The sequence below is a fragment of the Vanellus vanellus genome (assembly GCF_965231255.1).
Source record: "Vanellus vanellus genome assembly, chromosome: 11".
Taxonomy (NCBI): domain Eukaryota; kingdom Metazoa; phylum Chordata; class Aves; order Charadriiformes; family Charadriidae; genus Vanellus; species Vanellus vanellus.
Genome location: NC_138916.1, coordinates 7,367,977 through 7,381,956, shown reverse-complemented (window position 1 = coordinate 7,381,956; position 13,980 = coordinate 7,367,977). Strand labels below are relative to the sequence as shown.

At 39.2% G+C, this 13,980-nt stretch overlaps 1 protein-coding gene across 1 annotated transcript in view; it reads left to right on the top strand.

The window, feature by feature from the left end:
* The window catches only part of KLF13 (KLF transcription factor 13), a 33,387-nt gene extending 19,729 nt beyond the window's left edge, over positions 1 to 13,658 (top strand). The window contains exon 2 of the mRNA XM_082488999.1: positions 12,221 to 13,658. Coding sequence (XP_082345125.1) covers positions 12,221 to 12,513 — 293 coding nt within the window. The 3' untranslated portion in view covers positions 12,514 to 13,658. The remainder of the gene's footprint in view (positions 1 to 12,220) is intronic.
* Positions 13,659 to 13,980: the final 322 nt, after the last annotated feature.

The following is a 13,980-nucleotide window of genomic DNA, read 5'->3' as shown; positions in this document are numbered from 1 at the left end:
ATGGGCTACTGTACTAAGCCCCAGAGTCCCACTCTTTGCAAAGAGTCTGATACTTCAGTGTGGTTTAGAATTGACACATAGCTAAGACATATCTTCCTCTCCCCAGAATTCATCACTTCATTATTTCAGCATAACACAATTTAATTATCTTGCATTTAAGTGCAAAGTCAAAGGGGCAGCTATTGATCTTCATTCTTGGAACAAGCCACAGGAGAGACAAAATCAAGCAGAAGATGCTGCTCCTTTAAATCAGTGGCATTTCACTTGTTTTACTGAGCCCTAGTCTAGGATTGAATGCCTCAGAGATAAGGAGATCCAGTAAGAGTTTTAGGCTTACTGAACAGAAATTACATACCACAATTGTAGGTGCTTGACTTTGACAGAAAACCCAACATTTAGTTTGCATTATTTTAGAACATAAGCTCTTTGACACTGAGGCTGTTGCCTTTTGTTTTTCAAGAGTAAGGCCTGCCATTGGTACTCAGTAAAAGAGCATTGCTTACTCAAAGATTCCAGCAGCAGAGGGAAAAAAAGGCTGCTTTTATAATAGGATGTGGTAAAAGTCTGTGTAAACAAAGGCATTGCACTTAATGGAAGCACAATCAATAGAAGTTATTCCTGTGGGGCAGACAGGGACCATGCTAGTCAGCACACTCACCTTGACATGGATGTTGTCCCTGCTAGGTAGGATAAGTTTCCAACCTCATGGGTATCTTGATGGCTCAGATGTTCCTCTTGCCTTAGATGGGAGGTCTCCATTTTGGTTGTGCGTCAGAACTTTTTGGAGAGTGAAATGGCGAACGTTAAGCTTTAGAGTTAAGACAGAGTCAACAAAAGAGCAGCATTAGATAACAATGATAAATCCATATAGAACTGTAAGGAGATTTGTACCTTATCTTTGAAATTGCATGCATTGTAAACACCATCTCATATAATCATGTAACATTGACATTCTTCTGGCTGATGGATTCCGACCTTTGCAAGAGGTAGCTGAAGTTTTGATTGCTCACTTTTACAGACCGGGAGGTATTGCTGCACTGATAGTGCATTTAAAGTGTACATGCTGTCAGTACATAGCAAGACTCCAGCAAATATGACAGAAAAGAGTCAAGAGAAATACTACACGTGTAGATGTTGATAAGGCCATCTAGAAGGTGTAGCAGTAACGCAATTGCTACCACAAAGCTGTGCATCATATTTTCTAGTCATCAAAAGAAAACTTTACCTGGCTCATTATACTTCTGTGAGGAGAAAACATTCATATGCATCTCTTTCTCACCTGACCTGACATGGCTAACCTGAATACCCAAGATACTAATGAGCAAATTTACATCCAAAAAGATTCCTCTTACTGCATTTGTATATGATCAGTAACTCCCCCAGAAACACTTTGCTAAGAACATCACAAAAAGTGGAGAGGAAAATACCATACCCAATGTGCAGCTTAGTGAGGCATCCTGGCCTCCAAGCGTAGAGCATGTATCACGACATAGGGTCTGGAAAGGGAAGAGATGGAAGCTGGCTTTATTCACTAACCTAGGCTAGAGAGGATTCACAGTATCACAGTATCACAGTATGCTAGGGATTGGAAGGGACCTCAAAAGATCATCTAGTCCAATCCCCCTGTCGGAGCAGGAACACCTAGATGAGGTTGCACAGGAAGGCGTCCAGGCGAGTTTTGAATGTCTCCAGAGAAGGAGACTCCACAACCTCCCTGGGCAGCCTGTTCCAGTGCTCTGTCACCCTCACTGAGAAGAAGTTTCTTCTCAAATTTAAGTGGAACCTCTTGTGTTCCAGCTTGAATCCATTACCCCTTGTCCTATCACTGGTCGCTACTAAGAGCCTGGCTCCATCCTCATGACATTCCCCCTTTATATATTTATAAACGCTAATAAGATCACCAATTCCTCCTTCCTTTCATCGCTCCAGTAAGAGCTGTGAAGCCAAGTGGCATTTACAGCAGTTAATCAATGCATGCTAAAGATGCAGTATAAGTGGTACAAGTGATACTGAATTCCTAGTTTAAACTTACAGTATTTGGTCCAGGAGGGTATTCATCAAGACTGCTGTGATCTGTAGTTCTAGACGTGGCCAGGGGCACACTTTGCAACCACACGGGCTGACTTCACGGTAAGACCACAGAACTTCACCTGCAAACCCTTTCCTATTGTCTCTGCCACTCTTCTCTGTTAGTCTCCTGTTCCTTTTAGCTACGCTATGTTTCAGACTAGTAAGCAAAAAAGATGACTGAAATAGTGACAGTTGTCTGACACCATACTTTACCGCCATCTATTTCCTCTCTAGTTTGCAATTAACCTTATCTACAAACTCAAGCACAACACAGCTCTGACTAAAGAAAACAATACATTAATAACGATTTTTTACATGACAGCATTCCCTACAAGCTTAGGCACAAAGCAAGCGGAGATGTATGTGGATTATACAGTCATTAGCTGCTTGGAGAGGCAAGAATATAACCTTACTATATATGACAGAAACAGTTTGGAGTTTTAGGCAAGAAAGATGGCATGGAGTAGAGGTAGCCTTGCTGTGAAACCCCATCATGCAGAGTGCAGTGGTGGACATGCTGAATAGTTCACATAATATGTATTTTTCAAATAGGTAAACAGTGCTGACATACAGCCTTGCTGTTGGACAGATGATGAGCATATTCAAAAGCATCACCTGTGTCTTACTGCTAGAAATAACTTAGAAAGAAGAGAAAGGAGAGAATGAGGTATGATGCATTAAATATTTTCATGGAATCTCAGCAGTATATGTATAAAGATATTCTTTAGAGCTGTTTTGCTAAATTTCAGTGCTTTAGATACCAATAACAATATTGTTTCTTTACCTTCTTGTCACAGCTACTAGCAGTTTTATGATGGGAAGCTGGGGAGAACAGCAAAAACAAGGATGCCCTCAGCTCCCGTCACTAAACGAACTCCCTTGATTTTGCTAGTAGTTGGAGATAGCCTGTGACCCTTAGTTAGAAGAATGATGAGGAATCTCTTAAGACCTAGGAGCGTTTCACAAATTACCCATATCTCTGTTCCCTCACTTTCACTTTCTCAGCCTTTAGTTTCAGAGTTGTCTTTCCACTGGCTTCTGTATTTCACTGGGTTCTACTGATGCATCAAATTGAGTCATCAGATGCACACATTCTTAACTAGGTGGTGAGCATATGACTAGGCTAATTAATTATTCAGAAAGTTATAAAAGTGTCTTTGGTTCAATGCTTTATTCAGCCAATTCAGCCTCTTTGCTAAAGTAGCTTTAAATACTTCTGTTACTTCTAATAGAGAAGATACATTTCAAATACTTGTGTCTACATATCTAGACCCCATCATAAAAGGAAGGAGTCTTGAAGGCTGAACTCACCTTAGGGATTTTGTAACTGATTATGTTTCAAGGAAAAACCTCTTTAATGTATTGAATGCACACAAATGTAACTATGTTTACACAGTTCCAGTTTTTATGTAGTCTGTATAATTGACTTAAGAGTTTCACAAGTCCCTGGCCTAGTGCAACTGATTTTTTGTCATTTCAAAAGACGAAGAACATACAAGACGGGGAGAGGTTGTGTAAGGAAGGGAGAAGAGATAAAGGGTGAACTCTTCAGAAACCAGGAAGCGACAAACTGTACAGGGGAAAGCCTAATATTAGCGATGACAAGTATTATGTATCTTAGTACAAGGGTGAGGTAAAATGAGTAGCATCAGACTGTCAGTGTTCAGGTCTACAGACACAGATGTGAATTTCAAACTGTGGAATTCCTGAAGGGTTTTTTTTTAATGACTTTTTTATGGTCCTCAATCGATGGGAAGGAATTTAATTTCTCAATTGCCCAGCAGGATTACCTAATTTTTGGAGTACTCTCTAGCAGAGAAAAAGAGAGAGAGAGAGACTACAACGTAAATGTAGCTAGCGAGAAGAAAACTAAATACAATTCACCATGTATCCATGGAACTGTAACACAGTCAGTCCAAAGACTATAATAAAAACACATGTTTGGAAAATATGCTTGGTCTTTCTCCTATGGACTTTGGGTTGGTTGCTTCTTTACCATACCAGTAGTGCATCTTCATACTTGTTGAAGTGAGAACTCAAAACAGACACAGTGTTTTAAAGGGCTGCATCACTTACCAACAGTTTGCAAAATGACTCAAGAGGACAAATGTCCAAGGAAAAAAAGAAGCATAGCATAACACTGGAAAATAAGTTTCTTGTATTCAATATGCCGTAGGGAATCACCTAAGGCTCCTTGGGCCACATTGCAATGCCAGAGGGCATATTCTTAGTCACATTCTCAGCATAGATCTAAACTCTATTCAAGATTTCTTTGTGAAGGGGAGGATATACTTTCATGGTCCTTACACTTGGCTGGTTAGCCTACCCTTGTTGACTGCCTTTGAATATCCCTTATGCTTATAAACACGGGGAGTGCTGTGGAAGTCGAAAAATACAAATGAAATTGTGCCCTTAGAAGATCAGATCTCCAGTTAGTCACCTAATAAAAATGTCAGGCATTTAATCTTCATGGAGGAAAAGCTGCCAAGAAATGTTAATGAAAAATATTAATAACTTCGCATTTCTTTATTAGTGAGAACTATAGAAACTATATTTTTGGCAAACAGTTGTTCACTGACAAATAGTCTTTCATGAAGACTAGAACTGTATGTCAGAAACTCAGCAAATAGTTTAGGCTGATTTTTTTTGTTTTTAATTTCAGAGTTATGGTGGTGTGTTTCATTGATTCATTTCAGATTAACATTGTCATTGTGTTGAAAACTGTCCCCAAAGCTACAGGAATTAAAATAGTGTTACAAAAAAAACACTCCAAAAGAAGTAAAATATTTTGGTCAACCAAAAATAAAATTACTATGGGCTTCTTGGTTTGCTGAATTCTTCTGCAGTACAAAGTTGTGTTTTTTTATTTTTCAGTTGAGCAGAAAATGTTATCCACATAGCTCTAGCCTTTATTTTACCTTTTCATTCAAAACCTTAGCAAAGATGTAGCAGTATTTCTTTTTATTAAATTTACGGCCATTTCATCATTTCATTTTAAAGCCAATTTGCTGTAAGATTTATTTTCCAGTGCCTGGAACATAACTTTCAGCTACTTACTGGTTGGTTGTGCAAAGTGGTCATGAAGTGGTCTGGGACTAGGCTTTAGCGGGGAGTGGAACACAGCGCTTAACGTACAGAACACACAGAGATGAGCTTCCGCAGAGATAAAGTGACAACTAAACAGGAGTTAACATGGTAGGCAGAAAATGACTTGAAGCAGGTTCAAATTTCAGATTCTTAATACACCACGCAAAAATGCAGGATGAAAAACACGGGTATTTTAAAAGTGCTAAGCTATAGAAAGTCACAGACAGAGCAGTTCAGCTTGGGAGTCTCAGCTTGAAAAGGGATTCAGTAAAGCCATGAAGTGCATATTTTAGACAACAGAAAGATTCTGTGATGGAGTGTCCTGGAAAAGAAAAAAAGCCTAAAAAGGCTAGAATGATTCTGCCTTGACAAAAGAGAAGCAATTGTGGCTGATAAAAATATAGTGAAGTATCTAAAATTATTATAAACTGAGATTTACGATCTGTCTGACAGTATTAAACAAGTTTGAAATAAAGGCCTAGGATATAACTGATAGAAAGTAATCTGTTTTATAAAAAAAAAAAAAAAAAGATCGTTTCCATTATGGTGGAAGTGAGCGGTAATATTTTTAAGAAGAACCAGATAGCTGCATGGAACATACCAAATCAGTTATTTTGGTTGTTGGGCAGACCCAACCGTGGTTAAGGCTGGGGGAGGAATTTTGCACTGCTTACATTTCTCTGCCATTGTAGCCATTATCCTTATAGTATATGAATGTGCGTTCGTCATTTGCTATTTGAGTTGTTCTGGTTAGCCGTGGTTATACAGATAAGTCACACAGTGTAATCTGCTCCCAGATGGAGTAATACAAGCACTTGCAGAGCAAACAGTAACACCCGTTCCCTTAAAATGTAAACTTGCTGCTTGGAAATTCCCCTTTCAAGAAATATTCATATATGTCTAAATAACTCAATGAAAATGCTAACGTACAGAAAATAAACCAAGGATTTAAATAACGGATATTACAGTAGCTGTTGCAGCTCCTGCTCAGTAGTAGGTTCTTGTGCATGCACAAAATATAAGATCCCATAATTTATCAATTTAATGACTATATTTGTTAAGATTAAAATAAAAATGCTCACACTTTAAAGTGAGGTTGTACTTGATGCCCGGGTCTGTGCCTGCTGGAAATCTGAGAGCTCCAATTCCTAAAAATTCACATCACAGATAATGGAAATAGCAGGAACATGCACGCTTCTGCCAGCAGGTACTAATGCAGCCAAGCTCCTTGTTGCTGTGTGTCTTGGGTGCTTGGGGGAGTGTTATGTCCCAGTGTCTCTGTGTGTGAACTCTGAAGCTTTTCTTGGATTTGGGCATTCATACCACACTCCTGTATTGGATTTCTGGTGTCTAGTGACAGTCAAATTCACCCTATAACTTTTCTTTTCACTGAGAAGATTACTAAAACTTACTCATTTTCCTGGAACTAATCAAGCTTAATATTGCTGAATTCGCTGCCTCTGTTAGATATGGTTGAAGGTAGCAGAGACATTCAAAAGCTGTTTAATAGACACAAAAAGAGTATGCAAAAAATGTGATTGCATTTGGATTGTTTGGTTATGAAATATCACCCCCAAATCATTAATTTAAAACTAACGGGTTTCAATTCATAGGAATTTGGAATTGTGAGGGTTTAGAATTTTTTGATCCCTTTGTAAATATTGGATAAAGAAACCACCATTCATCTAACATCAAAGATATGCATTATTCTTTCTCTTGCATTCAGAAGGTTAAGGGCTTGGTTTTTGGCTATGCAAAAGGCCTTGTTTATAAAGAGAATAACAGAAATTAAAGTATTCATAAATACATATCAGTGCTATTGAAGGATGACCTTTACTCTTTTTTTTTTTAAATAACAGCCAGTCTCAAGAAACACAGTCTACTTGGCTGAATGTCTTTTCCTGGGATAGCGTTTCCTTTCTTGGAGGAAGGCTGCTTCAGTCACATCTCTATTTAACTGTCTGCCCCTCATCCTCCCCACCCAGCCTGCTGATCTGTGTTTCCAAATATACCCTTAATTATATATATAAAAATGTAGAAATATAAGAATAGCACACAGTGGCATGTTCAGGTTTCTAGTCTGTTTTCATAACAACATAGAATACTGCTCTGCAAAGCAGCAGAACAGATTAAAGATCACATAAAAATTGTTTCTGGTTTACTGTTTCTGGTTTTGCAGGCACTCATGGAATTCGCAGGTTACAGATTTCTTTGTTACTGCATGGCCTTGGCATATGGTTGAAGATGCTAACATAACTGTGCAGAGCTATTGCATGACTTAAATTGAAAAAAAGCAGCCCCCAATACGTGGTTTAACTTAATAATACCCTAATCTGTAGGGCAGTGGATATCACATTTCAAATTGTTCAGATACGATTGCCTAGTCTTTGCACTGTAATTCTGAAAATGGTTGGTATCACAGGTGTCTCAACCTGTTTTGTCATTTCAGTCATTAGTAGGTTATTTTTTAAGCATGCTCAGACCTACACAGTACTTAGTATGATTTTCAGTTGCTATTCAAATCCTGCATATCACACACATGAATTGGTAAAACAGGAAGTAGATTACTCCAGGGTCTTTACAGGAGTGTCACTATATAGGAGTGGAGTCCTTAAAACTGTATGTGGATTGGGGTAAAGTCAAGAGTGCACTAAAGCATGGTACAAATCAAGCTCAGCAGGCATCAGATCTGCTTCCATCAGCTCTGTAGTTTTTATTTCCTATAACTACATATAGTTGCCTCAATATCTATAATGATTGACAAATATAGAATAATACAAAGGACCTTTATATAATATCATAAGAACAAGCTGGCTATACTTGCTTCTGAATCCCTTCCAGCAAGATAGGAGACAGATGCATATTTTTAATGCTGTTTCTATAGCTCAAGCAACTCTACAGTTCCTTTGGCAGTCTGTTCTGACAGACAATACAAGGCAGCATGAGTAGCTAGGTCTGTGCCACTAAAATGAATTCAAAGTCAGCGCACCTGCAGATCTCGTGTACTTTTTCACTTAGTGAGCACTGCAAACTTCTTAATGCAGCTTTACACACATTTTTTTTCATTGGACTGGGTGGAGTTCAGGAAGAAGCCAAAAATGTTCTTGCTTGTGTAATTTTCAGTTAAGATTGGTTGAATTTAATTCTCAAATGTGATGTTTTTCCATGAGCTTATGTAACTCTAAACACAAGTTATGTGATGCCTTGTGCTCTGACAGAGGAGTTAGAAAGGTTACAGTTCAGTGGGATTTGGAATGTGGAAATCCAAACCTATTTAAAACTGTAAAAAAAAAACAACCAAAACCTACAATATTTCTTATCTTTTAAAAGCATCTCCTGCCCATCTCTCTGAAGAGTAAAGAAGCCTGAGCTGCTTTTGATTTCTTTTTTTCAAGCATCTTTATCTTTTGGAGACTTACTGCTCTTTGAGACCTGCTAGTAATGCTCATAATACTCAAAAATACTGCTGCTGCCAAGGCATAGCATTAAGACTCACAGTATACACGTTCACATGCTTGACATGTTTCCTGCCATATTTAAGGTACTTGATAACATTTCCTCAATAACTTACAGTATCAAATTCTGCAGTCATTGTATAAAGGTAAAATTCTGACTCTAGCATCACCTAAGATGGAGCTCAAAATCTTTATTGTGTTGTGTACACCCACTTTAATGGTGAAAGCTCCTTGTTGAGTACAACATGTCCATGGGTTACTGCTTATGCAAGAAAGTTGTACTGTGGCTGCATGTTCCCTAATGAGATTAGGCAATCAATTCATATAATCTCTCATTCTGTCGATTGCTTTACAGCCGGTAAGAGAACATTTATATAACTTACCTGCACAAAAACCCACATCCTTTCTGTTTGAGAGATGAGACTGATGACAGACTGTGAATTTCCATGTGTGGTTTTGGAGCAGCAGCTAGGTCTTGTCTTAATTAATACCCTGCAGCAACTTTGTTCCAGGCTGTGTACTAATTTTTTATGAGCAATAAAAACTCTCGTATCTTCACAAAAGGAATCCAGCATTTCCTCACAATTCAGCTTTTCTTTGAGGAGGTATTGCTAAACCTCAACAAAGCTGAGAAGCACTCTAGAGAACTTACTACCACTACTCGAGTGATGCCAGCTGTCAGAGAGTGCGCAGAGGGGAAAACCATTTGGCCAAGAACCTTAAAGGCAACTACCAAGAAGATACCAAATCAAGACTAGTGAGGACTGAGGGGAAAAAGTAGTTCCTAGGAAAGAGGAGAACGGGGGACAGTAGAGAAATAGTGGAAGCATGGCCACGTTTTCTTTGCCTCAGCACCCAAATCACCACCACCGTCATCAACAGCATCAAATCAGGCAGGTGAGTAGGAACCTGAATGTTCTCATGCAGATCTGATGTGCAGTGAGGAGAGAAGGAGATAAATTGTGCAAAACCTCCATAATCTGACTGTTACTGCTGGATAACGCAGATCTTAGTCCTGCTCCAGAACCTCTTCTGTTTTTAGGAACTGGACTGTCATGCCTACTGCTGGCTACCAAATGCTAGACGTAGAAAAGAGCAGCTGATGCTATGCTAACTAATCAGCAGAAAAGGTACCATTTCCTTTGTGCTTCATGGTGTTGTCTACAGCAGAAGCAAAACATTGCACGGTAACTCTTGCCTGCCTTGTCTGAAAGTAGTCATTTCATGGGGCAGTCCTTCTAGCCAAGAACATTTGCTGACATAATTTGTAATGAAAAAAAATACAAAGAAAATTAACTCGGGCAATAGAAGGCCATTGCCTTACCAAAAAATGATCCCATAGCTCAGGGATGAGAAACTTTGATTCTGCAGGCCAGATCACGTGTCAGACCATACCTCATTGCCCTTCTTCCCGGGGGTCCCAGTGTCCTCATAGAAGTGTATCTGTTGTATGACCAAAACACAGGGAGAAAACTAGCGAATCTGCTCTCACAACAGGGATGACTGGCATTTCCCACCACAGGCAGGAGCGTATCTAAGAACAGATGACTGGATACATGACAAACACAGCCAGAATATATTTGTTTTCCATTTGTTTCACATTTCAATCAGCAGACTGAGAGATGAGTCCCTGACAGTCGCAGGGGAAGGTTGAAGGGGACATTGAATGGATTTACATGTTTTTTTTTAAGTGACAAAACTATATCAATTAAACCAGTTCTTAGTGGTTTTATTCTTAAAAAGTTTGTGGGGCCTTAAGTGTTTTAGGTTTTAGTTCAGGGGAAACCAACTGAAAGCAGTCCTGTTCGTCTTAGCTGCCTTTTCCAGATCACTTAGGAGGTGGTGTTGATGGTTCTCCATGTGAAAATCTCCCTTGTGTACTATACAGATACAACCATTGCAGTATGCATTGTAGTTGTAGGTGTAACTAATGAAGTCTGCAAAATATGCTTGAGAACAATTGGTCTAATGAGCCTTGGTCTTTCTCCTAAATAACCAAGGAAACATCAGGGACGCTTGCTTTCTCCATGTTCTTGAACAAAATCCTATTTAAGAAAAGAATTGCCCATCTATTCATTGAGAAACTATTTGAGATTTGGCTGAAGTATCTTGGAAAGTTCATAAACAGAGGGGAAAAGAACCTGCAAATCTTTTTTTCTGAGCAGGAGCCTCCTAAGTAGATCCTGGAGATAAATGTTACAGCAAAATCAGCAAATTTAAAACAGATTATTGGCTGCTTAGATTGAAGGCTGGCTGGGATGAATTTTGCTATCAGACAATTTTAATTAAGGTGCATTGAATTTCTACAGGAGACTAATTTATTTATTTATTTCCTATTTGGTGTAGTGTGTGGAGAAATTTTTCCTATTTTGGCACAGAATTTTTCTAGCACTGGGCTTCTTGAACTGGCTATTCAGCATTAGAAAGATTAAGATTAGTGCAAGTAGGAAGTTATAAAAATTACAACTACAGAAAATGCTAAGTCCATGTATTCACAAAAGAATAAGATGTTCTAGATTAATAACAAATAAAGAATATGTGGTGTTCAGACTCAGCAACAGTAAGAAGCAAACCGCTATACAGAAGTAGTTTCATGATGTGATGTTTTCATTTTTAACAAACGGAGAAACTAAGGATGGAAACAAATAGTACGAGTTGCCCAAGGCTACGCAGCACATCAGTGATGAAGCTGGGAATATATCCCAGATACCCGACTACCCAACAATGCTACTTCTGTCTGCGACCATTGCTCAAGATTCTCAGGCCACACATCTGCCACAGTGCACAAGTGCAGACCTCCAGCACAGCCACACAATGGCACGGGCATGTGGCCCTGTCCAAGCTGTCTCCCATGCCTGGGATCTGTTGAGAAGTGCATCAGGTCACCAGACTGCTATTTCTTTGAGCTCACTGGTCCTACCTTAAGCGTAACAGGTCATGATTTTTAAGTTAGGTAATGATAGAAGGCTGCTACTTTCAATGTGGCACATTTACCTGGTTTAAATACAGTGCTCCCTGCCTCCCTTCTACATGACACCTAAGGCAGCGAACAAGAGAAACCATAGTACCTTGTAGCAAATGCAGAAAACACAGGCATGGCTGTGGAGAGTGCGAGGTGAGCGCCTCACATCCAGTGCCTCAAAATTGCCAGTTTGCATTTTCAGCATAATTGTTTTTAAATAGCTGAAGAGAGAGACTTCATCATACCTCCGGAACTTCAACACTGAGTCAGACAGACTTAGGTACAGCTTGGAGAAATAAGTGAATATTCTTTAGAGCTCAGTACAGATACTGTCAAAGTCCAGTAGAGTCCAGCAGACTACAAAAGATATGAAATGTGACATCCATGAAAGGATCAGGAGTCCAGCGTCCCTGAAGATCCAGTTATCAAATAAGGTATCACTAGTTTGATTTACAGTACTTTTTAATGGGTTGGAATACTACAGTGGCCTCCTCTCTGGCAGAGAGTAGCACCTTCTCCATCCAGTTAGTGCCAAGTGGCCTCTACCTTGCTCCCAACCTTTTCATTCTAACTTTTGCATAAAAAAAAAAAAAAACATGGAAGACATTGGTGTGCCTTCTAATCATCCCATGTTTGCTTCCTGCAGGTGAACGGCCTTTTGAATGCAACTGGCAAGGATGCAACAAGAAGTTTGCTCGTTCCGATGAGCTGGCCCGCCATTACCGCACTCACACGGGAGAAAAGAAGTTCAGCTGTCCTCTCTGTGAGAAACGCTTCATGCGCAGTGACCATCTGACAAAGCATGCCCGTCGCCATGCCAATTTCCACCCAAGCATGCTCAAGAGGCGAAGTGGAAGCAGCTCAAGAACAGGGTCTGTCAGTGACTACAGCCGCTCAGATGCCTCAAGTCCAACAATTAGCCCCGCCAGTTCCCCATAGACCTACCTGCACTGGATGTCAGCACTTTGCCTCTAATACCTAACGTGGAGTTTTGTTTGTGTTGCACACATTTAAGAAACTCCGTCGCTTCCCCTCCTCAGTTCCCTACCCCCTTTTTTAAAAAAAAAAAATAAAAAATATTACCAGTAAATAGCTGCCTCCCACTGCAATTTCCAGTCAAATCTTCTTTACTGAACCACACAAGTGGCTATTCTAACCTCATGGACAGACTTACGTGTTCCACTTAGTGACTCCTGCTGTCTCAATATTTCATAAATTTTGCAACAATTTACAGACCCTCTTGATTATTCTTTATAAGAAAATGAGAAAATCTAAAAAAAGAAAAAACCCACCTAATTCACCTCAGGTGTCAAACTAGTTTTGTAAGACCGGATTGCACAACAAGAACATACGTACACTTACAAATCAACTGTTGGATTGTGTCCCTCTTCTCCTTTCTCAGGGATGGATATTTATGTTACACAATAATTACAATGAAGACACACCCTAACCGCAGCCTTACTCTGTAAATATATTTGCACTCAGAAGCTTTTTGTTAGGTTCTTTCACACACTGGGGAAAAATAAAAAACAAACAAACAATACAAAAACCAAACCAGTACTGGAATGTCCTACCAGACTCTTCCATTGTTTGTTTTCCTGATGATATACCTGCATTGGGGAGTGTCCAAACAGGAGTCTTGTCTTTCTTCAAGCTGCCCTCTGCTTTTGATAGCAAGCTGTCTTTTCACTTCATGCTGAAGATGCTCCAAAACCAACTTCCTATTACAAAAATCTCTGAGAGGCTGATAAACTTTGTTTGTTTGATGCTAGATAAAATTCTGAGAAAAAATTATAAACAAGATGCCTTAAGTAAATAACCTAAATCACAAGGAAACATATTTACACTGGCTAACATTTTATTGCAAGGTGGCATGGAATTTTGGAGGCATTCTGTCGTTGCTCTCTCCAGGTTGTTAAGCTCTCTGCACTGCTTGTTCTGTATGGGACCAACAGAATATTCAAATCAAACCACACTGACTTGAACAATTTTCTTTATTCCTTTTTTATTTTTTTCTTTTTAATGAACTATGGAAATAGCATAGCTGAACCAATGCCCACCAAAACATTCATCAAGGTACTTACCTACTGTACAGCTGTATCTTAGCAAGACAAATTGGCTAAGACATAGTTTCTGTATCCTGTTGCATCACAATCATGGTCACTGATAAAAGGAAGCAAAAATCATAAGGTATCTTCTGACTGGAAAAATAAAACACACATTTTTAAATTTTAAAACAAAATGACATTCTAGCTCAGCACTACTGCAAGTTTATCAAATATTCATATACCAGCCTAAAGTAAGGTGCTCTAATTTCTGAATAACTGCTTAGCAACAAAAAGGGAATCTTGGCTAGTTTTCAGTAACTTTCAAATATTTGACACTAGATAGAGCACTAGGAGGTAG